At 40.8% G+C, this 27116-nt stretch overlaps 1 protein-coding gene across 4 annotated transcripts; it reads right to left on the minus strand.

Annotated features, from left to right (window-relative positions):
- Positions 1–301: 301 nt before the first annotated feature.
- LOC101165732 (dystroglycan) lies at positions 302–25623 on the minus strand. Of its 4 annotated transcripts, XR_002873528.1 has the most exons (4): positions 22548–22979; positions 5806–6376; positions 1664–5020; positions 302–772 (listed from the first exon to the last, which is right to left on the minus strand). XR_002873528.1 is itself a non-coding variant. In XM_023956677.1 (3 exons), the coding sequence occupies exons 2-3, from the start codon at positions 6226–6228 to the stop codon at positions 2738–2740; spliced, it is 2706 nt and encodes a 901-aa protein (XP_023812445.1). In that variant the 5' UTR covers positions 6229–6376; positions 25436–25623; the 3' UTR covers positions 2359–2737. The 4 variants fall into 4 exon arrangements, 3 of the variants coding, with proteins under 3 accessions (XP_023812445.1, XP_020560384.1, XP_020560383.1); XM_023956677.1 differs by lacking the exons at positions 302–772; positions 22548–22979 and adding an exon at positions 25436–25623 and having other exon boundaries at positions 2359–5020; XM_020704725.2 differs by lacking the exons at positions 302–772; positions 22548–22979 and adding an exon at positions 22421–22499 and having other exon boundaries at positions 2359–5020.
- Between the last annotated feature and the right edge of the window lie 1493 nt (positions 25624–27116).

Raw genomic sequence — 27116 nt, forward strand, 5'->3', positions numbered from 1 at the left:
TCAATAATGTGATGACAAGTGCAGAGTTCCACTTTCACATAACCTTTTGATCTTTATATAATGGATGTAAAAATAAATCAATAAGGCAATTAATCAGGTAATGGATAACTTGTATATCTTTGAAGCTTTTGTGATGCATTGCTGGCTCTAGACAATCATAGAAACACCAAATTACTTTAAGGTATTCATTTATTATTTTTTGTTTTATCCTTCAGTTTTCTAAAATATTTTTGAAACAACTTTATCCAAAAATGTGTCTACAACCCCCTTCAAGGTGATAAAAAAGGGACTATACACCAACTGAGGCTTTACAAATAGTTTTACATTTTATTAATACATTTTCATAAAACAATTTTTAAGACTGTATCAAAAACTCAGTAAAAACATTAGATTTAACCATTTTTTCTTATGGTGGTATCAGATATGAAATGTACATAATTCACATATTGTTGTGGTTTCTTTGTTTCCCATCACATGGAAATAATAGATGACTTTTCTGGGACAGGCAAGTCAACCATCTTTTAAACCCTCACAAATTGATTTTTTTGTCTTCTTTTAATATAATTGGAATCATAAATCTAGACATACAATTGAAAAATAAAACAATTTTCCACTCGTAGACCCACTCCCCAACCAAGTTTACTGATAAAACACTTGATATTACGAAGCCGTTTTCTTCCACAGGCACACAAGTATGTACATCCTGTTAAACCCCATGCTTTTTCTGAACTGACATGGTTTAAGCAGTATGTTAAATCTTGCAGTGCAACACCTAGAGCAGTGTTTTTCAACCAGTGTGCCGCGGCACACTAGATGGTCAAGTGTGCCGTGGGAAATTACCCTCATTAATCATTCACTGATCTAAAAACATTTTCCATCTCCAGGAAATCAGCTCTTTGTTCATCCAAACAGGCCCTGATAGAACACTGAGTAGTGAGGAATATAAAAGATCTTAAAATTACTTTTTCTTTGTGTTTATTCTATTAAAGACATTTTAATAAGAATGACGGTATTTACCTGCAGCTATAGCGGTTTGCGGGAAAGTCCCGCCCCTTTACCTGTCTCCGCCAATCATTGTTGAAGGCTTAATCACATGTCAGCAGTCTGACCAATCAGAAGTGGTTAAAGTCTTCACTTCCTTGTTCTTAATTCTGCTCATAAAGTCTCTCAGTTCCAACAAAAATACCAGCTAAAGCTCGTCTTTAGCGGTGTAGCCTTCCAAAGAGTCCGGTGTCAGACCGTGTCAGACCGTGAACAAAACAATGAAGCTCACAGACGCGAGTCTTTCTGCCCTTTTTCGGCAGTTTTCACACTACATCTCCCATGATGCATTGGCTTAAAGGGCCAGTGTCCCAGCGCACAATGAGTGCGCGTGAAATGTCTAGAAACCTCAACGGACAAACAGTTTCTAAATTTTCTAATTTAACTTTTATTTAATCTCATAGAAAAAACAGCCGCAACTTCCTGCTTTTTTGGCCACAATTATCACAAAATGCACGTGAGATTGCGGGGGGGGGGGGGGGGGGGGGGGGGGGGGGGGGGGTCGATCAATAGAGACCATGAATTTCTGCTTATTTTTTTTCTTTTTGGATGCTGGTGTGCCGCGGGATTTTTGTCAAGGTTAAAGTGTGCCGTGGCTCAAAAAAGGTTGAAAAACACTGACCTAGAGGCAGAGCAATGATAATACAGTACTCTATACCCACCCACCCACTGCTTACACCAATAAAACCAACATTACACAAGACAGTGGAATCAACTCATTAATAGATTCCCTACCTGCTGTGAAACACAGCATGCCAATCGCCCCTTTGTTATTGTTGTAGAAACCCCATTAGAATTACCATGAGACAAGAGGCAACACCTTGGCAACAGCAGAAACCATTCTTCTCACAGACAGCTTCAGTGGCAAATTTTAACAAAACATAATGAAGCTACTTCTAAAATGGATGAGATCAGAGTTATGTCTTTTGTGATCAAGTACCAGAGGAATTGTGGTCAAACTTCACCAATATCAAAAATACTTTTTCCTTTCTTCACCAACCTATAACTAAATGCTTTCAAATCTGCGCAAGACAGAGGTTTAACAAGAGTTTGCATAAGTGCAAGGTATGCAAGTTATTGTCAAGAGGAAGCAAAGTAAAAACAGAAATGTATGTTTCATAAACTGTGTAAATAAAAGTTTCATGCTCTTAGCTTGCCATTTTGCATTTCCTTCCCTCTAGAAATAACAAGTGCAAAATCTTAGTAAACCTGGCTGAAGGGTAGATAAGAATGATTTAGAACTCATAAAGATTAACACTGTGAGGGAGAGCCTCAAGTCTGTTGTCATGGTGACATCTGCAAAAAGACCCTGTGGACTTCAGTCTTTCCTGCTTCTTTATTATTTTCTATACAATAGAAATAGTACATCATTGAAGATAAAATTGTCTCCTCTTGGCAAAAACAGACAGAAATAATAAAAGCAAAACAAAATGCAATAAGTCAAAAGCAGATCCAAAGAACAGAAGAAGAAAAAAAAAGTGATGGAATTAAAAATGTTTTCCATCCATCTGTCCCATGATAGAAGTAAAATCTTATGTTACAGTGTCAATTCTGTGATGGTCAGATATATATAGTTGTGTCCTCTTCTAAAAAGTCAAAGCCAAGTCATAGAGCACAACTGTATTTACCCTTGTAAAAGTTTCTGAGAAGCATTTCTACAAATCTCTGCTTTCTATGATCCAAGCTCCAATGTGGGTTAGGGAGGCACATAAGGAGGTGGGGACCTGTAAGCCGTCATATTTTTGGGACGTGAGCCTTTGCCCTCAATGGGTACGGTAAATGGTGGTGGGGGCTGGTAAGGTGGAGCATTCGGATCATCATCCTGATAGATTAAAAAATCCTCCATTAGATCCTGGTTGAGTAGGCTGCTATGGGGTCCTGGCATGTTTGGATACTCTGGAGGAGGAAGAGGGGGCTTCTCTTCTTGAAGGATAAGAGGAATGCTGGAAGAAGGAGGTGATTTGGAATCATCCAACTCGTCTGCAAATATTATTGGAACTCCCTTCTTGATGAAAGTTGCCTGTTCCTCTGTGGTCATCTTTCCTTTGCGTTTCTTGCGGTAGCAGACCATAGCAATGATGCCAGCTATGAGTAGCAGTGCTGCCACCACTACAGCTGGAATAACTGTGTGCAGGTAAACATCATCGCTGCTTCTACGGTCTGTCCCGGGAGAAGGCGAAGGTGTAGGAAGAATTGGCACTGGAATCTCTCCAGGAGGAATGAAAGTATATCTCTGACATTCATTGGTGCCAAAAACAGAGATGTTGATAGTTATGAATTCAGGCTCCATGGCTTTGATGAAGGCCGGTTTGGGCTTTCCTTGGGAATCTGAGATTCTGTTACTGAGAACTGTAATCTGATCCTTTGGACAAGGGTTTTGCTGAAGACTGTTATTGGTCCATTGAACAACAATGGAGCCACTTCTGATGTTTCTCAAGGTCACAGTACTACTGTTCCTATCGCCAAAGGCATATGCCAACTTTTTGATGAGAAGAATTTTCTTATTGACATCACCGTTTAAACTTTTATGATCACCTTCAAATCGAGCAGCAAACATGACTGAAGGTTTGTCGTTGTTAGACCAGCGGTTGACTTGAACCACAAATGCATCCATGATGCTTTGGCCACCTTTATCAGTAGCCATCATAAAGTACTCATGATTACCTTCATCCTCTGGAAGGCCATACAAAAGCTGGATGGTGCTGTTGAACTGAATCCATGACGTTTCACTCACTGGTTCTTTGGAGGACTTGAGCAAAGTCAAACGCAGCTTGTCGGTTGTCCCATCTTCTATGTCATAATATGTATCAGCAGCAATTTTAAGCTCAAAGTAAGTGCCAACCCATGCAATCACATGATCAATTGAGTTGCGAATCACTGGAGTGGTATTTGATTCTATTCTGATTTTAGGTGTTTTAACTGTGGTGGACTTTGGCTGTCGAGGAGCTGGGGTTGAGGATTTGGACTTTTTGGGTTTCTTTGTAGAGGAAGGTTTGGGTTTCTTGGTGGTGCTGGGGGCTGTTGGCATAGCAGTGGGTTCCGCAATTGTAGGCCTTGTTGTGGCAGGTTGAATAGGGAGGGTGCTTGTAGTTCCTAATACTCTGGTAGGTTGGGGAGGTCCAAAGACAGGAGTATGTGCTATCTGATCTCTGACCCTCATGGTTGGCTTTACTGGAAGAGGCAAAGGGCCTCGAACAGGGGGAGCAGAAATATCTGTTGCTGGTGCAATAAAGGGTGAGATTGGGGTTGGAACAGGTCGCGAAAGAGGTTCTTGACTAACCGTTGGAGGAAGCAGGGATGGTACTGGAGTGGGAGTATTGTTCAAATGCCGCCTGACCCGTTTTACTACATGAGTTTTTTTGTTGACAATATGCCAACCAACCACAGGATAACCAAGCTTGGCTGACATTGTCCCATCTTTTGCTGAATATTGAACACTGCTTATGTCAGGGATGCTGTCATGATCTAGGGAACATCCTACTTTCCAAGACAAAAGGGCCCCATTCTCAATAACTTTCTTTGCATTTCCTGGCCCAGCCATGAAAGCAGTCATGTCAAATAAGCGATTGTTCACAACAGGGACAACTCTCATGTGTTCCAATGGCACATGTGAGAATTTTTTCATAACACTCAGTAAATTGACCCTTTGCTTAGCAACCATCTTTGTCAAGTCTGCATCCAATATGACAGTTAGGACAGTAACAGGCTCTTCAGACATACATGTGAAAGGTTGCAGGCTACTATCAGACTGTAGAGTGAAAAGTGCTGGCTCAGTGTCTGCCCGATCTTCTGGGTATACTTCAATAGAAAATACTGTGCTGGGGTATACTTGGCTGCTTGTGTTCTCAGCTAGACCCTCCTCTGAAACCAAGATACGATATGAACCTTTATCTCGATCCAGAGCCAAACCTTTTAGACTGCAGCTCTCCTTATCCCAACAAAGCCAGGAAGGTAAAGACTTTTTTCCCAGCTCAGTGAGCTTCAAAAAGGAAAAGAAAAGACATGATTAGTTCTAAAACAGGAGTATGAAAGGTGTAGCAAGATGGAAAACATTCATTTCACTAGTGAATTCTATCAACAGAAGTTACAATTTACTATGGATGATAAGATGTCTGATCAGAACAAATGTTAATGTCAAACAAATAAAAAACATGCAAGACCTAAAAAAGGAAGACGTAAAAGTTTGGTGCATTTGACATGCAGTAAAATAAAATATTTTTATGTTATCCCTGGTTTTATAGAAATACAAAAAGATTAAAAAAGAAGCATTTTTGTTGTTTAGGCCTATGCATTAAGCTTTACTACCACACATTCATTCTAAATTAAGAGGAAGCACTGTCATATCAAAAAATGTAGTAATGCCCTTTCATATCATATTTTAAGGATCAGAAAGCTTTACTGTTTATATTTGCATTATTGGCATTGTAGTTTTTTTTTTAAATATATTAAATATATATATTAATTATGTCTAAATAAAAATTGTGTTGTGTTTTTGCACTAACAGATAATTAATAAGTACTTTAAAACTCTCAGAAAATAATTGAAATTATCTAGAACCTGAAGAACTTTGTCCAAAAACATTAAAAAGTTGAGTTCTGTGATATAGTGCCTTTCCTTAAAAAATAATCCACAGAAATGTTAATAGGTATAATTATTTTTTGCAGGACTTACAGTCGAAGATTGTTCAACTGTCAACAAAGAAAATATTTACATATATATGCACATTTTTTTACCATTATGTTAAAAAAATGTAGGAATACTTACATGGACATTGCAACTTGCATGGGTTTTTCCTGGGGGAAGTTTTAACTGAAATACCTGGCCCACAATTGCTGAGGAGTCAGGAATGTTGGTGTGCGCTCCCTCAGTCTTGGCAGAATAATCTGGAATAGCTGTAGGTGGCCCTTCACCTACGGAAGATGCTGCAGCCTGTAGCTCAGAGAGTACAGAGGACTGCATAGATGCCTCTAGTTCCACTGGTAACATGTCCACCTTTGTACCTTGTTGGTCAGCCACAGTGTCTCGGGCTATTGTTACCAAAAGCCCAATTACCAGAAGTAGAGTTCTGCAGGAAAGAAGCCTGCTTCTCCTTACATTCCCACAGCTCATGTCTCTTTGTTTATAGTGCATAGCAGGAGACCTTTGAGCTGCCCAACAGATGTCTATGAACAACTGAAAAGGCCACATCCGCTTAAGTCAGGCTGATGATATGCTTGTGGGTCAGACTTTACTGAGCTCGAATATGCTCACAAGTGGTGTGCTTTCCCTTCCGCCCGTCCTGTGTGATCCATGAAGAGACCTTTGGCAGCCTGTCAGAGAGCCATGTCACCCCACTCTAGGAGATAAAAGAATAGAATAGAGAACAGTGTGACAAAGATCCAAACAAACCTCAAAAGATCAGCGTGTCTACAGGAATATTTATTTCACTGTATGAAGACAAGTGATTGTTTAACATACAAGCCAAAATAACCAATGTTTTTGGTTGTTTTGTTATTTGTTTACATACAGCAAATTATACCGTTATCGCAATATTCATCTAAAATATCGCATATCACGAGTTTTCCTCATATCGTGAAGCCCTAGTTAAAAGCATCATGCAACTTTAACCTGGACTCAAAAGAACTTCAAATACTTATTACAGCACCCTAATAGGACTGATAGATCTGACCAAGTTTTGGTCAAATGTCAATAACTTCTTTTATTCAACGCGTCTTCTAATATCATTTATGGACACATGGCTGAAATATTAAAAAAGATAGATTGCATTAGGCCTGCACAATAAATCGCAAATTTATGGTTATCGCAATGTCAAGCTTTGCAATGTGCGTATCGCAAAAGACAGCGAAAAATCGCGATAAATGGTTAAATGTTCATGTATTGCAAGATATATCGTCATCGCGATATTGATCATTAATATCCCAAATTGTGAGTTTTCCTCATATCCTGTACCCCCAGATTGTATAATAGTGAAAACAATTGTATGTTGTTTTTTTTTACTTTTTTGTTTTACTTATTTTACTTAAGAATACTTGATTTCTATTACATACATTAACTTAATCTACAATCAACCATCTAAACTTTTTACTGTATATACCTTTATGTTAAAAACACTGAAATAGGATGTAACACTTGTTTGGGAAAACTATGACCGATCATTACGAGCTACAATTACTGGTTCATAAAGTAGTGGGAATATCATTACACAAGTCATATAAAAAGGCTCAGGAGGTAAAGCAGCCGTTTACTGCAGTTGGCAGTTCCAAGTCATAACATTCAGTGGGTGTCTGGGCAAGACAAGTAATTACATCTTGATCCAAATGTGAACATATTGGCACTTTTGCAAGATTCTTTTTTTAAAAGGATCTGATCACTACATGAAAACAAAATAAAATAATCTATAACTATCCATCACACATATGCATGTGTATTCATATCTGTTTATACATGCATACAGAAGCCTCAGCCTTGACATTCAATGACAAATGGTGGAAATAAATTCCTGTAAAAAAAGACAACTCAAGGCTAAGCAGAGAATACATTCCAATGCATGGCTACATTTTATAGAGAAAGATTGCAACAATAGTGGTAAGCTTTCCAAAATTATGCTGCAGTCAACTTTATCACTGATGACGGATAGTGGAGATTAAAGGTACTGAAGTACAGTCAAATATGGTTACATAGAATGAAAAAGCTTAAAAACAGACATTCCGAAATACTGAAAGGTGAAAGAATTTTAAATTGTGCTTCATTTTGATTGTTTGCTTCAAAATGTCATCAAATGACATCAACTGGAGGGTGAAGAAAAAGTCATTTAAAAATGTAAAGCTTTGACACCACGAGAGAAATCTAAATACAAGTTTTTTTAAACCCTCGTTTAGTTTTTCTTACGTTTCAATACATTAGTAAAATCCTCTTAAGTCTACAGAGAAATTTAACCCTCTAACACCAGACCTTTCGCTGGCAACAGAAAATAAGCAAACTCATTTTCTCAGCTTTGAAAACCCGTTGGAATCAAGATAATTGTGCAAACGGTCAAAGAGCTTTAGTAATTCAAAGACTGGAGCTACAGCTCCAGTGTTGAAGGGGAAAAAATTGAATTCATCAGTTCAGATCTTTGAGTAACCTTTTTAGGAAAACACTATTTTTCTCTCTTCTCTTATGCAAAGCTACTTTGGAAATTCTACAATAAAAAAAAACATTTGTCTTTTTTCATCTGCCCTAAAAGGTGTATTTTCAAAGGTTTTTATGAAGTTGCAAAAAATATAAAATAATTTGTGAGATCTTGATTTGTTTTTCCCCACTGAGTTCCAGAAAAATGCCATCTGTTAACGTTAAATCAATGCTAGTTTATGTGAAAAGCTTTCATCAGGAGGAGTAACGTTTTTGTTGCATCTTTGGTGCAAAAGGTTAATTTTTTATCCCATTTTTTTTTATCTGCCTTCTGAAAGAACATGCTTGTTTTTCAGTATCCATCCTTGTATGAACATTTTTGCTTACCCCATCAACAGAAACAGACATTTTACCATGGAAAACAGTATCTCGTTCCTCTACCACATGCAAGCTGATTAAAAAGACAAAACCCTTTGCATCATGTTCCTTCAGGTTGTTGCCACATACCCACGTGGCTGTAGGCTACCTACATCAAAGTAAGAAGTAAGAAAGGAGCTCTTCCAAAATATGACCTAGATTTGATGAACCTACTTTATAATGTGTAAAGTAGCAGAGCCTCTCTGTGTAATGAAAATAAATCAGCCTTTTGTCATACCATCCATGGTAATACAGGCATAAATTCTGAAGCAATTTATTTTCTGCTATATCACAGTTATAAATAGAAAAAAGTGAGAGAAAAAGCAGCATGGATGCTTAAAACGAAAGGGTTTTATTTCTATTTTACTATGGTGGTTTGACTACAGGAAGTAATAAAACCATCAAAGCACAACATAGTGCCTGTTTCTAAGAAAACTGTGATGATATTCACCCTAAATGAGTCTGAAATGACAGAACAGAAACAATTTATGAATGTAAACATGCAAAACTGGCAGCTTACCATGGTCAGACATAAAATGTAAAAAAAAAAGTAACACTAGTTACTAGTAGACTACTAGTGGCATTTCATTTAAGCTCAATTGAAAACAGAAAACCAATCATACAACAAGCAAGATTGAAAAATAGTTCTACAAAGCCATATAACAAAATACCAACACTATAAATAGCAAAAAACATCTCAACTGCTTTCATAAACATAAACTTCAGTAACGTCCAATTTATAATCTAAAAGGCTTACATCCATCCACCATCTGAAGTCCTAAAAGTTTTTTTCTCTTTCTTTTGGGAAGACATTCCAAAAGGTTCAAAAGTGTGTTTATCATGAGGATGTTTGACCATTTTCATGCAGTACCTCTGTGAAGTCAGTCATTAATGTTGAATGAAAGACCTAGCACACAGTTTTTGCTCTAACTTGCCCCCAATGTTTTATTTATATTTAAGGTTTAGAAACTAAACTTTCATTCATTGATGAGATGATTTTAAGTTATTTTAACTTTTGTGCTTTCCTATGAGGTCAAGATGACCACTGATGTGTTTTCCCTACCATGACAAAGGTGGATAAAGGTGGAGAGGATTTCATGTAATCCATGGACATCAGTGAAGATCACAAATCATTGAAGAAAAAAGCTTCAGCGCACTGTCTAGTGGGTCTAGATCAGTGTTTTTCAACCTTTTTTGAGCCACGGCACACTTTAACCTTGCCAAAAATCCCGCGGCGCACCAGCATCCAAAGAAAAAAAAAAAGCAGAAATTCATGGTCTTTATTGATCGAGCCACCCCCCCCCCACCCACCCACCCCCCGCGCCCCCCGCAATCTAACGTGCATTTTTGTGATAGTTGTGGTGGAAAAAGCAGGAAGTTGCGGCAGTTTTTTTCTAAGATGAAATAAAAGTTACGTTAGAAAATTTAGAAACTATTTGTTGTGGTTTCAAGACGTTAAACAAGGAGGACTCATTGTGCGTTGAGACACTGTCCATTTAAGCCAGTGCATCATGGGAGATGTAGTGTGAAAACTACCGAAAGAGGGAAGAAAGACTCGCGTCTCTGAGCTTCATTGTTTTGTTCATTTGGCCCACGGTCTGACACTAGACTCTGTGGAAAGCTACACCGCTAAAGACGAGCTTTAGCTGGTATTTTTGTTAGAACTGAGCAACTTTTTGAGCTAAATTGGAACAAGGAAGTGAAGACTTGAACCACTTCTGATTGGTCAGACTGATGACATGGGATTAAGCCTTAAAGAATGATTGGCGGAGACAGTTAAAGGGGCGGGACTTTTCCGCAAACACTTATAGGTGCAGGTAAATCGCGGTAACGTCATTCTTATCAAAATGTATTTAATAGAATTAAATAAACACAAAGAAAATTTAATTGTATAATCTTTTATATTCCTAACTACTCAGTGTTTTATCAGGGCCTGTTTGGATGAACAAAGACTGATTTCCTGGAGATGGGAAATGTTTTTAGATCAGTTAATGAGGGCAATTTCCCACAGCGCACTTGACCATCTCTCACGGCACACACTGGTTGAAAAACACTGGTCTAGATGACCCAACTCCCAACGTTAAAGTGCCTAGGATAGCACAAGGGTTAAAATGAATTTACAGCAAACCATGTACTGAAATGTCATTTTTAAATTATTGTAGAGTAAATTTCAAAATGCATTTTCGATTTGCAAATTATTAGTCAATTGAGAATTGCATATTATTTTGAATTATGATTTTAAAAAAGAAGTACATAATTGAAAAGTCTGATTACTATAACTATTTGCAAAAACTGCCAGCCATAAAGGTACACGCGCTTATGTGCCGAAAAAGCTCTTTGGTCGTTCTGATTGGTAATTTTCAGCCTCTTAAAGAACTACAAAGAAATGTTTTTGCTTTTACTTTACTAAACTTAAAAAAAGATGTAATGCATTGCAAATATTCTTTGACTTTCAAGTTTCCATTTTATTCCTAACAGTAGTCACACACAAAAAAGATGATGGTCTTGTTTTTTATGATGATTTTTCCATCAAAGTTTCAATTTTCTTTGAAATACTGCAGTATAATTTTCCAGCAAACATCTACCAACAGCAGCTATAGTACATCAGGATGTTGAATCAAAATTATGCCAAAGTGATGTGGTAGAATTTGACTTTCCACTTAAATATGAAATGATGAATATTTGCAAGCAGGCGTCTCTAAAAATAAACCATTGGTTTTGCAAATGTTTCAGAGAGGCAAGGGATAAATAGCTGAAGGAGGAAATGCAGTTAGGCAAAACATCCATTGTGGGAAACAAACTACCAAAAATGTATTAGATTTTTCACTGTCCACTAATTCATCTAGCTGGTTCTAAAATCTTAGGTGAAGAGATAAAGGCTGTCATTATACAATAACCATTACAGGCTCTTACAGCTCTTGCTAACTTTTGTTTTGATTGTACAATGTCCATGAAGTATTCCCGAATTCATGCAAAACAAATTCCATTTTGAAATAGTACATGCCATAAACCTTTTCTTTTTTAAATGGTAAGAAATATTTTGAAGTCAATGGTGAGCGATTCAAGCCTGTGACTTCTGCTCATTTCACACAACTGCTTACACTTCTAGGGGGGCAAAACCATTTTACAACCACTCAAGGAGTATGTAGTACAACAGTGGTTAAAACTTGAAAACCATCAGAAATAATTAGCCCTCCAAAGCACAGTGGCACTCAGGGCCAATTGAATTGACATACCACATGCAGCAGCTTCTAGATAGTGCCTGAGCTGAATTACAAACATTTCCACAAGAAAAGCCTTACTTTGCAGTTGGATGTTTCCCTTGTGTTGCCCTCCACTCTAAAATATGTGAAAGATAATGAAATATGTGGGATGAAAACAAAATCAGCTGTTGCCTGAATGACAGTCTAACTTGGCATGGCAATCTCAAAGCAGATCATTCTACACTCCTGGAAGACTACGGCATTCTCCCAATTTAAAGGGAATGCAGAACTTGAAACCAGAGAACTCAGTGACTGTACACCTTTACGGTGCACTGAGAGTACAAAACAATGCACTCAATTTAGATCATTTTTAATCACAATAAAAACTTATCACAATTTGCTTTTGTATTATTTGGGCCATGTCTGAATTCCATCCCTACTCCCCATCTAGCGCCCTGGATTTTAAAAGCAATGGAGACACCATACTCACTACTTTTTTTTTTAATAGCAAATATGACGTGCCCGATCTCCAGAAGTAAAAACCTATTAAATATGAACATTTTACGAGGACTATTTATGCATCCACTGTGCTCCGAGGATGAAAACTTGTATAGTTTATAAAAAATAAGAAAATGACTATACACACATAATTTCCTAAATACATGACAGGTTTTTTTCTTGACTGCACAGATCCAGTTAGAAAAGTTAGGGTTAAATTACAACAACATTTTGCCTTGGACATACTTACAATCTGTGCAGGCAATGCAACAATGTGCATCTTGGCTGCACATATTGTGTGAAGCCAACAAAAATTTCCATCAGGTTTTGTGCTTGGTCATAGGTTATACATGCAAATAAAATGTTTTTTTCACATGAAAAACTGTTCAAACGCAATGCATTGTGGTCTGTCTAGTGAACGTCAATGCACACTGGTTATTTTTTGGAAAGACTTCTGGGAAGTTTCTAGGGCACTGGATTTTGGAGTTGTAGGCTATGTCCAAATTCTTTCACTACACACTATATAATGCACTGTATATTGCGTTCGCCATTTTGTAGTGCTGTCCGAAACTACAATTTCAAAATCGCTGCTCACTAGGTTGGCGAATATAGACCACAATGCATTAGATTTGATAAACTTTTGCTGGGAAGAAAATTGTATTTAAATGTATTTTTTTTTATTAACTATCAATATTTTCATCTTCAGAACTCAGTGGATTTATAAATGGTTGTCGTAAACCGCTAATATTAATAAGATTTTCACTTCATGAAATCGATGACATCATATATACCGTTTAAAAAAAAGAAAAAAAAAGTAGTGAGCATGGTGTCCGAAATGCTTTTGAAATCTAGGACACTAACTAGTTCCGCACTACAGTTTTTAATAGTTAGGGATTAGTGTGGAAATTTGGACACAGCCGTAGATTCAGACAGCTCTACAAAATGGTGAATGCACTAACTAAATAGTACTATGTAGCAATTCGTGAAAGAATTTGGACAACCTTGATGCGATAACGGGACAATCCTTTACAAATCCAACTTTATGTATAAAGCCCTATTCATTCTTATATTACACATCATGCTTTACATCCTAAAAATATTGTTTCAATTTAAAAAGCAGTTTAAAATTAGTTACATCACAACAAATTGGCACGAAAGCAGAACTTTAATTGACAAGTGTAAGGGAACTAAATTAACAAAAAGACTCGATCACCTCAAACGCAGGGGGAAGCTTCCAACTACCTTTAAAAAGGTGGGAGACAAGTCAGAAGAATTTTACAGCAAAAAGTAAAGAGACGACTATCCGGGACAGCAAAGTGGACACAGAGGGGCGTGATGCTGTAGTATCGCGAGACCCAGCGAGACGAGTGTGGTGAGTCGACTTGGCGGCGCGTAAGCATTTGAACAAACATTTTCGATCTTGTTTCATTTTTCCGCCATATTAAAACATTTCCTGCTAACTAACATAACCTGTTAAGAGTATTAAGCTTCTGTCAGCCTGGAGGACCTGGAGAATTTCATCGACGAGTGTTTTAATACCTGCAACATGGTGAAGCCCAGAACCGCCACCACCACCCCCTCCGCCAAGCGTGAACGGCCTGAGGACTCTCCCGGGGCTGTGTCCTCTCCGGGCAGCGGAATGAGCGATATCCTGGATTCGATTGACAAAAAGCTCTCCAGCTTTGATGGCCGCCTCAATTTGCTGGAGATCCTCCATAGAGAATTTCAAGGTCTGCGGGAGTCTCTGGAATTCAGCCAGCAGCAGGTGCGGGAGCTCGCAGCGGAGAACCAGGCCCTCAGAGAGACCGTGAAGACCCTGAGCAGTGACACCGCCCGTCTCTCCGAGGAGAACCGATCCATCAAGGAAACCCTCCTGGATCTTCAGTCGAGGAGCATGAGGGACAATCTAGTGGTCGCGGGGGTTCCAGAGGAAGCAGGAGAAGACCCCGAAGCCACCGTGAGATCCTTTTTACAGGTCCACCTGAAGCTCCCCCAGGAGGAGGTGCAGAAGATCTCTTTCCACAGGGTTCACCGCCTCGGAGGAAGAAGGTCCGACCACCAGCGCCCGCGTCCTATTGTGGCTAAATTCGAACATTTCAAACAGAAGGAGTTGGTGAAGGGCCGCGGACGGGAACTGAGAGGCACGCATTACAGCGTGAATGACCAGTTCCCGGCAGAAATCCTCCGTAGAAGGAAGATCCTGTTCCCGCTGAGGAGGAAGCATCTTGCTGCTGGTTCGAGAGCGATTGTGGCCGTTGACAAACTGTACGTGGACGGACGGCTGTTCCGGGACCCGGAGATCACCCCCTGGCTGTGCTGAAGGCTTTCAGATCCGCGCTGAGAACATCTGCGCTGCCCAGAAGAAACCCGCTAAACTAACTTCAATGAATGGAAAACCGGATCATCAATAATCCACACCTCGATCGCAGGAAAACAGTCTTTTTTTTTTTCTTCGTCACTTCAGTCCCACTGATGTTTCTATTGTTGTTTTGTTGTTGTTTTCGTTTTCCCTTCTATCTCTTTTTTTCTTTCCTTTACTCCCCCCCCCCCTCTCCCCCCTCATTATATGTAAATCACCTGGAAGCAACTCATCCTCGGTAAGTATTTATTTATGCACGGAACGGGCGCGCGCTCACACAAGCGCACACAGGGGCGTGCACATGCGATCCCGCACACACACGCTGACATACTGCAATCACCTCACACAGGCTCTCATAGGACGCACGCGACACACAGCTCACATAACCAGAAAACGTTCACGCGCACAGCGCTTCTCAAATGCGGGCACGCGCACACGGACTGGCACACAAGCACTACTTAGCTTTACACCTTTTCAGTCAGAGCAGTTATGAACAGTCTTAACATCGTTAGCTGGAATGTGCGTGGACTTGGCTCTGAGCCAAAGAGACTGAAAGTGTTAAATCACCTGGATGGTCTAAAAGCAGATATAGCTCTACTGCAGGAGACCCATTTATCAGATTCTTTGGATCACCTTATGTGCTGCTTACAATTTCCAGTTATATACTCTGCCAGTTACAACTCCAAACAACGAGGAGTTGCTGTTTTAATTAATAAAAATCTTAATTTTACTCATAAGGATACAGTTACTGACCCAGAAGGCAGATTTGTAATCATTAATATATCCATTCAGAATAAGGACTATTGTATAGTGAGTATTTATGGTCCTAATGTTGACGACTCTTCCTTCTTTCACAGATTCTTCACCTCACTCTCAGTTCACTCTGACTCCACAATCATTATAGGAGGAGACCTCAACCTTGTTTTGGACCCTGAACTTGACAGACTCAGCACAGCAGCAAATCAGCGTACATGGCGGTCTGCAAGTATTCTAAAGCAGTACATGAATGATCTGGGTCTCTGCGACGCGTGGCGCTCATGTCACCCAAGCACTAAAGGGTTCACCTTTTTTTCTCCAGTTCACTATTCACACTCCCGTTTAGACTATTTATTAATCAGTAACTCTCTTTTAAAAAATATTCAAAGCTCCAATATCCATCCAATTATTATCAGTGATCATGCACCAGTCTCTGTAAACATTTCTAGGGAAAAATCCACACCCTCTGGTACAACCTGGAGGTTTAATACGTCTCTGTTAAAGGACCAGGAATTTCTTGAATTCTTTAAAAAAGAGTGGGCAACCTTCTTAGACTTCAACAATACTCCAGACATCCCACCGTGCGTTCTTTGGGAAGCAGCAAAGGCAGTCATGAGAGGGAAAATCATTTCTTATTCAACGCACAAAAAACGCAAAGAGAAAGCAGATTTATTAGAATTAGAAAATAAAATCAAAACCCTGGAGACTGCTTATGCTGCTTCTGCACAGGAACGCATTCTGGGAGATCTGAAAAATTTAAAGCTGCAGTTAAATGACATCATTAATAAACAAACACAATTTCAAATACAAAGGCTACGACTTGAAAGATTTGAAAACTCTAATAAATCTGGCAAATTTCTGGCTAATCAGCTTAAAATTAACAGAGAAAAATCATCAATCACCTCTATTATGGACCAAACAGGAAATGTCACCCATGACCCGGTCAAAATTAATAACGAATTTGAAAACTTTTATAAAAACCTGTACACACCGCAGATCAATCCGTCAGAGCAAAGTATTGACTCATTTCTTAATAATGTAAACCTACCCAGGCTAAATGAGGATCAAATCACAAACTTAGATTCTCCGCTCTTGCCGTCTGAACTTCATGAAGCTCTGTTACTTATGCCTAATGGTAAAGCACCAGGGCCTGACGGCTTTCCTGCTGAGTTTTATAAAGAATTCTGGGAACAACTGGCACCAACATTTTATAAAACTGTCACATCTATTAATGAGAGCCAATCAATGCCACCTAACATGAACTCAGCCAACATAATTCTTCTTCTAAAACCAGACAAAGATCCCACTAGTCCTTCAAGCTATCGCCCCATTTCTTTAATCAATGCAGATGTAAAAATTATCTGCAAAGCACTAGCACAGAGAATAGAAAAAATCACTCCTCACATAATTCACTTCGACCAGACTGGATTCATCAAAGGCAGACACTCGGATGATAATGTCCGTAGACTAGTTAATATAATAGACTTTGCCACCATTAAAAAACAGGAAATGACGGTACTATCGCTGGATGCTGAAAAAGCCTTTGACAGAGTTAATTGGAAGTTCCTTATTGCTGCCCTCCATAAGTTTGGTTTTGGAGAAGCATTCATCAATTGGATCAAAATATTATATCACAACCCCAATGCATCAGTTAGAACTAATAAACAGACTTCAAACAGGTTTTTTCTTGGAAGAGGAACCAGACAGGGCTGCCCACTCTCTCCTTCTCTTTTTGCTATATTCATTGAGCCTTTAGCTGCAGCAATAAGACAGAATGAGAGCATTATAGGAATAAAAACCAAACACAGCCATCATAAAATTAGTCTTTATGCGGATGACATATTACTGTTTTTAAGGAATTTACATTCTGTAAATGAAACAGCAATGATCATAAATGAATTCTCCTCCATATCAGACTATTCCATTAATTGGAATAAGTCTGTTTTATTACCACTCAACAGGAATATGGAACAAAGACTCACAATTCCAGTTAAAACAGGAAATATCAAATATCTGGGTATCTACTTTTCCCCCAAACTATCAGAACTGGTGCAGCTAAACCACACCCCATTACTGAAAAGCATACAGGACGATCTAACACGCTGGACCAACCTGCCTCTGTCCCTTATGGGCAAGGTAGCCACGGTTAAAATGAAAATCTTACCCAAGGTTAATTATCTCTTCTCAATGATTCCCACACAACCGCCATTAAAATGGTTCAAAACATTAGACTCATCCATATCAAGCTTTCTATGGAACAACAAACCTGCAAGAATTAGTCTAAAAACTTTAAAATCTGCAAAAAGCTGTGGAGGATTAGAACTACCTAATTTCCACAAATACTTTCTTGCAAATAGATTACAATATATCTTAAAATGGTTAAAAAATAATCCAGAAACCAACTCATGGTTAGACTTGGAACAGGTGTTATGTGGAAAGATCAACCTGTCACAGCTACCATTTATTAGCCAAACAGTTAAAAAACAGGATTGTTTCAAAAGCATTAATATAAATGCCACCTTAACAGCCTGGTGGGAATTTCTCAAAATATCAAAATCATCAATTCAACCGTGCAAAATGACACCCATCTGGAACAACCCGGACATCCTTATTAACAAAAAAATGATTCACTTCCCAGCTTGGCAAGCAGGGGGCATAAAACAACTAGAGCACGTAATTATTGATAGAAGATTCATAACCCCCCAGGAACTTCAAGACAAACATGGAATAAATAACTTCTTGGAATATCAGCAACTTAAATCAAGTATTACTAAAAAGTATAAAATTAAAGACGACGATTTAAAGCTACCAGATGTAGTTACCACTCTGATTAATTTTTCAATGAATAGAACTCTCTCCAAAATATACAAACTTTTATGTAATTTAGATAACAATATTGCCCTTCCAACAAAAAAATGGGATGCAGATTTGAGCATCAGCACAGATGAAAGCTTCTGGTCAGAACTTTGTCTAAACACCTTTAAACTGACAAAAAGTCCAAATCTGCAGCTATCCATCTCAAAACTCTTCACAGAATTTACTACACTGGACAGAGGATGTTCAAGATGGGTCTCAGTAACTCAGACATTTGCGAGCACTGTGATAATAATCTACCCGACAGCTACATGCACGCACTGTGGTTCTGCACTCCTGTCAGGGCTCTCTGGCAGCAGGTATGTGCCGATTTATCAGTCTGGCTTAAGGTTTCAATCACTGCCTCACCGTCACTTTGTGTGCTTGGTGACATGAGTGCCATCGATATAGAAGAAGGATTAGCATCTATCATTTTCATAACCCTTTGTATTGCCAAAAAAACTATTTTAATAAATTGGAAAAACAAGAAAAATATAAACATAAGTCAACACAGAAATCTGCTGTTTGATCATATCAGCTTGGAAAAAATGTCAGCCCAAAGCTCAAGTAACTTTGAAAGAATTCAGTCTCTCTGGTCTCCTGTGGTTGACTCCATGACTTAGGGGGTGGAGGGCCTGGTCGTCGCTGCTCCTTGCCCTTCTGCCGTGGTTTGGGGTGGGGGTCGGGGCTTCCGGTGCCTGGCGGGGGCGGTGGGGGGCTCCGTTGGTCGGGGGGTCGGGTCCGGTGCCTGGGTGGGGCGGGCTGGGGCGCTGCGTGGTCCTCTGGGCTTGGGTGTGGGGGTGCGTGGTGGGGGGGTGGGGTGGTGGTCTGGCTTGGCTTGGGGGGGTGGTCCCTTTGCCTGTGCTGGGGGGGGTTGGCGGGGGGCCCTGCTCGGGTGGGGGGGGCCCAGCGGCGCCGGATGGGCTGCCCATCTGCACCTGGGGCTGGGATCGGCCCTTCCCTGGCTCTGGGACGGGACGGGGCAACCCTCTCGGGGCCCCCGGTCACTCTGGGTGTCACCCGCTTCGGCTGCGGGGTCTGGGGTGGGGTGGGGTGGGGGGCTTGTCGGCCCTGTCCTGTGGGGGGGCGTTCTGGGGGGGAGGGGGGCCCATTATTAGTACGGGTCGGGGGGGCTAGCGGGTCGGGGTCTCCGCTGAGGCAATCAGCGGTTGCCTCGGCCGGTTGGCCTCCTCGGTCCCGTCGAGGCCTGACCAGAGCTCTTCTAGGGCCGGCGTCTGGGGGTGGGGGCCTGGGCTTGCTCCGGGGGGGGGCGACGCTTTCTGGCTCCTCTCTCTCTGTGTGGGGTGGGTGGTGCCGGGCCTGGGGTGTCGGCGCCTCCGGGGGTGGGCCCCTGGGCTGGGTGGCCCTGGCCCCTTTGCTGGGGGTGGGCTGGGGGACGGCTGTTTGACCACCGGGGGACAGTCTACCAGCTGTCCCCAACTTACCCCCTTCCTTATATAACCTCATATTAGGGTGAGGGGGTGGGGGGTTTAGCCTGCGATGCGCCTTGGGGGGGGGCTACTTGGGAGTGGCCCCCCTCCTATGGTTGCCGTATGAAGTGGGCCCCCCCTCTTTCGGTTTTATTTGCACCTTAGACACGTAGGGTCCTTGGTAGGGGGGGTGCTTGGACATCACTGCCAGCAAGCAGCAGATGTCCTCCTGGCACCCTACCCGCCAATTTTAACCGCACCTTAGACATTTAGGGCCCCTTGGTGTGGAGGGTGAGGGGACATCACTGTGAGTAATCAGGAGATGTCCCCTTAGTGCCCTACTCGCCAATTTTAACTGCACCCCCCTTAGTACACACACCCCTCCCCCTTCAATATATACATTCAAACATAAACACACACACATGCACACAAACACCCTCTCAAACACCCATACACGCACACACATTTTACAAGGAAGGTGGGACCTGGGTCCATCTGTCCCCTACCCCGTCCCTGGTGGGGGGTGTGGGCCCCTTGGCGATGGCGGCCGTGTCCCTTGGGTGCCGGCTCCCTGGGACCGGCGGTGCTCTCTCCGCGCGGTGGGGGGGTTCATATTACACCTGAGCCGGGGGTGTTCGTGTCCCTGGGGGGTGGGTCCTGGTCCTTGCCCCTGGGCGCTGGGCCCCGCCAAACTTCCAACATGGCCGAGCCTGGTCGGGCCATATTTATAACATCCCTTATGGGCCGCCCTTTTTTCCCCGGGGTTCCCCCCTCCTGGGCGGGGGCGGCGGGCCCCTGCCTTGCTCCTACCTGGACCAACCGTGGGCCGGGTGGGTGGCTGCCTGGAGTGCGGAGCGGGTCTCCCTTGGGGGGTCCTGGCTCGTACCTGGGGTCGGGGCGGGGGGATGCCCGGAACTCCTGGGTGGTGGTGGGGTGCTCGTCTGGGGCTGTGGGCGTCCCTCTCCGGTGGGGCCCTGCGTTGGGCTCTTCCGGCGCGGCGGGGGGCTGCTTTCCTGGCTGGGCTGGGGCGGCGCTCTCTTTCCCTCTGCGCCTCCCTGCTCTCTGGCTCTGGGGGCCTCGCGGCGGTCCTGCTGGCCCTGGCCTGGGTGGCGGTCTTGGTCGCCCGGGGGGCGGTTGTTCCCTGCCTGTTCCCGTGTGGCGCTGGGGGAATTCCGGCTGCCGCTGCTGCTGCGGCGGGGGTATGGGTGTGGGGGTGGCTGGGCGCTCCTCCTCCTTCTTTTCACATTCCACCATCCATTTTAGAAGAACATAAACACTCACCTGAGCACAGGTGTTAGCTCACCTTTGCACTAATAGTTTGCATGATTGAATGAATGAAAGATTTCACACTAGTTGGTTTAAAGGCATAAGTATGCGTTCGTGAACACTATCTGTTTTGTGTGCATGTTGACATGTGGACATTTCTGCGGCTAGCAGGTGTGTTGATAATATTTGAGTGTGTGTGAACAGGCCCCGCCCTTTTTGTACTACATTTGAACCGTACCGTAACGATAAACAACCAGTAAACCTGCCTGCTCTATGCTGCTTCATGGTCTTACCCCCCTTCCCCTCCTATTATCACCCTCCTACCCCCCCCTCTCTCTAACGTCCCTCTCTCTTGTTCCCCTCTTTCCTTTTCCGTCCGGTCCAACACCAAAGATTTTCAAACATGATTGAAATTAATAAAGTTTGGCCTCAATTACAAAAGGGGTTTATTCAGACATACCTTTGGTTTGTCTGAAGATGAATAACCCCTCTTGTTAGAATAAAATATGTCCAACACAAGAGGCCCTCAGCTCTCATCTGTTTGCCTAGCTGTTGGACAGGACAAGTTGAAAAAAAAAAAAAAAAAAAAAAAAAAAAAAAAAAAAAAAAAAAAAAAAAAAAAGAGAGACGACTAGTTACACTACTGGACAAGGAACTTCTAAAAATATATCTTTTAAATGAAAAGATAAACTAATATATACAGGGGGAAAGGAAGTTGACAGGAAAAAACATCAGTTTAGTTACTCCCAGACTTATAGTTGCCAACATGATCATGAAAGCAAATGCTCCTAAACCGAACATTTTACTTTACATCACACCGTTGCTGTGGTTAGAAACAGGAACATGTGTACTAGTACAGCCAGACCGCAGACCTAAAAATCAAAGTTAAATATTGCAAAACTAATGGTTTGAGTCTTAATAGCTAGTTCACTGGAAAGTTACTTATTTAAAGTGATAGAGGCTAGCTGTAGCTCATTAACCACACATTAGCTACCGAGCCCGTTTCAGTACGACCAAATGCACGAGGCCTTAAATGACAACGCTGCCTATGACGGCCAACCTTGAAAAAGCAGTATTTCGCAGTCCACTGCACTTAAACCCACACCAAAGTCTTTCGTTTCCGTCTAAACTAAAGCGGAAAAGTAAAAACTATACCCCGTTGAAGGGTCGGCCGCCTGGAGTTTATTCGTCCATCCTCCTGTCGCAGAAATGCACCTGTTTTATTCTAGGCGGAAACGAGCAGTGAGCTGCCGGAGAGTGGCAAACATAAAGCTCTATCAAACTGTAGTTTGGCTGATGCCTCCTCGATACCATCAGCGGAGCAGCCCTTTACAAACACAGCTTGAAAGCAACAACTTAAACATCGGTGTTTACGCGAATCGGCGTACTTATTAAGTTAACTCGGCAAATCACCGCGGCTGATCCTTCTAAAGAAGCTAACAAGCTAACACCCAGAGAGAGCGCTGGTGACAAATGTAGGTCTCTACCTGTCCTGTCGAAGAACGGGAAACCGCGATTATTCCCCGGATTAGATCGCATCGCTACCATACAAACGGTCAAGGGGTAACCCTCAATGCCCCGGCAGGGAGAGTGGAACCCCAAATTCAAACTGACCTTGTTAGCGAGGTAACGTTAGCCAAGTCGCGCCGTGATGCCTCTTCTTGGGGAGCGCTGCAAACACTCCTCTACTGCCATCAAACATCGCATTTCCACCGCGGCGCCCTCCAGCAAAGTGTCCCACAAACACGCGAATGTGAACCGTTTTGGGAGCCGTGAGCCCCCCGGTTTATTTATTATATTTTTTTTAATCAAAAGACAGAACTGTGTCCCAGTTGTGACGGAAGCCACCCCTCCCTCGCCGCCTCGCTCCTCTCTGTCCTCCTCCACACAGGTCTACGGGTTTGGGCTTGTTGTGTTTAACGGGGTGACTCCGCCTCTTTATGGAGTTTCAAATCTAGAAACTGATGTTCAACTGCAAACTCCCTGACTAAGATCAGGAATCATAGCGCCTGTGTTGGTTTAGCTCCTCTTGGGTGAAGTCTCTCATGAGGTCTTTAAGAAGCCCACTTCTGTTGTCATGTCTAGACAAAAGTGTAGGTTCCTGCTGTATGATTTTATTTAAATAAAAAAAAAAAAAGCACACAAATTCTTCTTGTGTTTTAGAAGTGATTAAATCAATAAAAACTCAGTACATTTCAAATTGTTGACTTTCTTCATTTTTCTTCTTCCGGTATTTTTCCCCGATTAATCAACATACTTGATAAATCAGTTCCCACGATCCAACCAGATCAATCTGTCAGAGGCACGTTTTTAATCAGATCGAGCTATAGTATTATACCCTTGCTTCAAATGGAAGCAAATTGATTATAATGAATATTGTAAAATACCATTTGGACTGAGGCACAGTAGTTGTTTTTTACTATAACGTAAAAACGACCAAGTCCCTCAAAGCAGACAACACACACGTGATGGCAGCAAAAAATGATCAAGCCATCATTACAGTCCAATGTGTGGAAACACCTTGAATTTTGCAAAAATATGTGAGCAAACAGTGTGGTAGAATGTTTTAATAATCTTCTGTTTGTATTGTAATGTTTTGATGTGGAGAAACAATAGTGGGCTGAACTTCATAAAACTAAAATGTGAATGAATTTGCCATTAATTCTTGTTTACTTGTTTGTTTGTTTGTACACATTTAATTTACACTTGTCATGGGTCAGTGAATCAGATTGAATCGGATGGTCCAAAGTGAACCAATATTGACTATGAATCGTATTGACAAAAAAATTATAATATGATGATCGTGGTTAAAATGAATTACAATCCCATAAAAACAGTAAATGTGGCTAAAGTTTTACCACACTTAATGAGTTAATTAATTTATGAATTTTCACAAATAAATGTCGCTTGCTTATCAAAAAGTATCATTTTTTTATTGCTTTTTGTGAGCTTTAGGTTTTAAAGGTCAATCTTTTATTGGGTTCTGTATCAAATGGTATCAACGCCTGCAAATGAGCTTTCTCACAAAAATGTATTACAATAATAATTTGAACCTTGAGAAAAAGCACAAGATACAAGACGTTTCAGCAAATCACATTTTATTTTCATTAAAGTTGGATATGCTAAAATACCTGAAACGTCTTTGTTTGATGTTCTCTTGGCAGAAACACCTGCCAATTATTGGCCAAAGAATAGAAACTCCCAACGGATTCTGTCTTACACATTTTCTAAACTCATTAAAGGGCTGATCTGTATTGCAAAATAATCTAGTTTCATAAGAAAAGAAACTCCAGACAGATTAGCTGAGGATCACTGAAAGTCTAAAGGTTGTATGTGTTAGAGGGTGGTTACACAAAGGATAAACAACTAAAGTATTTTCTGTTTTGCCAAACAAAAATATGAGGTCGAGCAACTCATCATTTTTGCAGAACAAAATTGTGTTTAACATTGGCACACATGTCCCAATGACTTAGGGACAAGAATTAAAAATGTTTTTCAGCAATATGCTTTTGTAACAACTTTACTTTAGTCAGTGGATTAGGCAACAAAAACACTTGTTTGAATAAAAGAGTCACAAAATTGGTAGTTTGAAATGTCAGGGATTATGTTTTCTTTTAAAAGCTCATTTAATCACAGTTTTGCTTTCTTTAGAAGTATTCATGGCTTGTTGGTCTTAAAGCAAGAGCTGCTTCACAAATCTGCGTGAGAAAAATAGATTTTTAGAGAATTTCTGATGGTCCTTATAATTAATTTTCTTCCCTTTTACCACTGCATACACTCCTACTACAAGGCAAACCAGAAGTAAGCCTAGATGTCGTGTTTCCCTCTGGGAAAAGGTGTAAACCATCATGGATGACTGGTTGCATTTGCCTACGATATTGTGTTTTTAAATAAGCCATTGGCTCTGAAGGTAAAAATTTATTTGGAGGAATGCTTAGTAGAAGGAAAACCTCATGGAGACCACAAGGGAAAACATTTGCATGAAGTATCTTGTGCCATTGATGTGATGCATCACTGTGCAGAAATGTAAGCAAACTGCAAATAACTTGCAGTAGAAATTGACTTGCTGTTTACGGCAGCAGGAAAGAAGCCTTCGTATTTAAATAACAGCATTGGCAGGCATTAGAGGAAAAGACAGAGAAAACAGAAATGGAGCATGTCTGCCGTTCACAGATCTGTCAGCTATTGTGTCCCATTGACTCTTTCGTCACCCCATGAGGCAACAGCAAGTGAACAAAAGCATGCATATAATATCTGCGTGCAGAACTGATAAGAATGTAAGTTTATGCTTTTCTCAAATGAATGACTAAAACTAAAGAAATAACAAAATCAGCTGCAGAGTAAGGTTTTCTTTTTTTTTTTTAAACACAGACACGTTCTATTGAGATTCTCAAAAAGATTGCAATTACAATATAATTAGGCAACATGAGACTTACTTTGTAACCACACATTTAGATAAATATGTCAACTGCTAATGGAGGAAGACAAAATGGGAACATTACCTGTGCCAGCTTGATGGAAGACAATTTGGCAGGCAATTGTTGATCTCCCATCCAACAGATGTGGGATTTTCATCACAAATACATCAATCAGCTCTCATTTTCCCAAAGTGCACACACAACAGCTCTCACAGGTTTACCCGCCCATGATAGCCCCACTACAGAACGGCTTTCATGTGATTGCTCATATCATTCTGACTCTTGATATGTGAGCACAGAGGAAAAAAGAGGATTAGGAATCAGCTGACTCCCCACATTTACTTCCAAGTGAATTCATAGAGCTGAGCAGAGTTTGCAGAACCTCTGAGGTTTTCATCTGAGCCCTGTAACTCTCCGTTAAACTGTTTTCTATATTTTTTACAAAGAGAAGTTTGTTTGGAAAAAGGTAGTTGTCTTGGTCAATTACAAAATAGAAAGATCCATTTTTAGATTTTTGACATTATTATGCAAGATTTCTCTATTTTGCCCAAACCTTTGTCACAGTTACATTTCAGAGCATCAAGTTTGTTGGTTCCCTTCACCCAGTACCCTGGCTTGGCGCTTGGATATACATAGAACCAGTGTTGTTGACTGTCTTGAGTCTTGCTTCAATCTTTCTTCAATATCTTCATCTTCACCTAATGTTACCTGATATTAAATTATTGTGAAACAGCTTAAATAAACTAAAAACTGCAGATTTGGTTTGTGCGTGTGCGGCTCAATGCTAAACAAGAAGGTTTTTCAAGGGATAGAGAAACTGTCCATCATTTTTACACTAAAATAGATTATTAGAAAGCAGATGGTCTGGGAAAACATCCTCATTGTTTAAAATTAAAACTGACCAAAATGGGTGCTTTGTTTCAAATCCAATTGGGAGTTGTATTTTCCATTTGTCATATTTGCATGTCATGCTTAATTAATCCCATCTGAATCTTGTGTAGGCAAGGTTTCTGATCATTTGCAAATTATGCTGCGTAATTAACCCACCAACAGAAGTCTCCCAGGCAATAAAACTGTATTGGACAAGCTATTTCATTAAAGTGTAAACACACTGTTCTTGAGGGGGACTTTGTTTTCAATGTAAGTCAGGGAAAAAAAGCTCCTAATGATGATTGTCTCTGATGTAGTACGTTTGTTATCAGCAACAAACAGGCCTAATTTGGCCCTGAAACACATAAAGAGGACATCAGTGAATGCCGAAGTCATCAAATGGAGTAGCCACAGGATGACCCCAATAAAGAATGGGGAGTTAAATCAAAATCCAGTGACTAAATGGACCCTCAGTGGACCTCAAATATGTACTGCAACACCAGCACTTACCACAAATGTCCTCAGTAATCACTTGGTGCAGTTACCTGGTTCCTCTATTTAACTGTATGCAACCAGAACATATTGAAATGGTGATGGTAGAGTTTTTGAGTTTTCAGTTTTTGATTGACTTTTTTTAATAAACATATTATATATTATATTATAAACACATATTGCTGCAAAATGAATAACAAGAAAAAGGTGAAATGCAATGAAATTAAAAAGAAATGCAGTAAAGATAAAGTAATTTGCTTATGGTATTTATAATTGCTTCTTTAGCAAAGCTAGAGACTCGGTTCATATCTAAATTAGTGCGTGGTGATGTTCATCCAAGAACATTTCCTTTCCACATTACTGGATTGAAAGTGTCCTATACCCTGTGACATTAATAGGCATT

Source organism: Oryzias latipes, chromosome 7 (assembly GCF_002234675.1).
Source record: "Oryzias latipes chromosome 7, ASM223467v1".
In the NCBI taxonomy this organism is placed as follows: Eukaryota; Metazoa; Chordata; class Actinopteri; order Beloniformes; family Adrianichthyidae; genus Oryzias; species Oryzias latipes.

Coding starts and splice junctions, on each gene's coding strand:
- LOC101165732 (XM_023956677.1), bottom strand. CDS start 6,228: ATGTGGCCTTTTCAGTTGTTCATAGACATCTGTTGGGCAGCTCAAAGG. Junction 5,021..5,805: donor ATGCAAGTTGCAATGTCCAT/GTAAGTATTCCT, acceptor TCCTTTTTGAAG/CTCACTGAGCTGGGAAAAAA.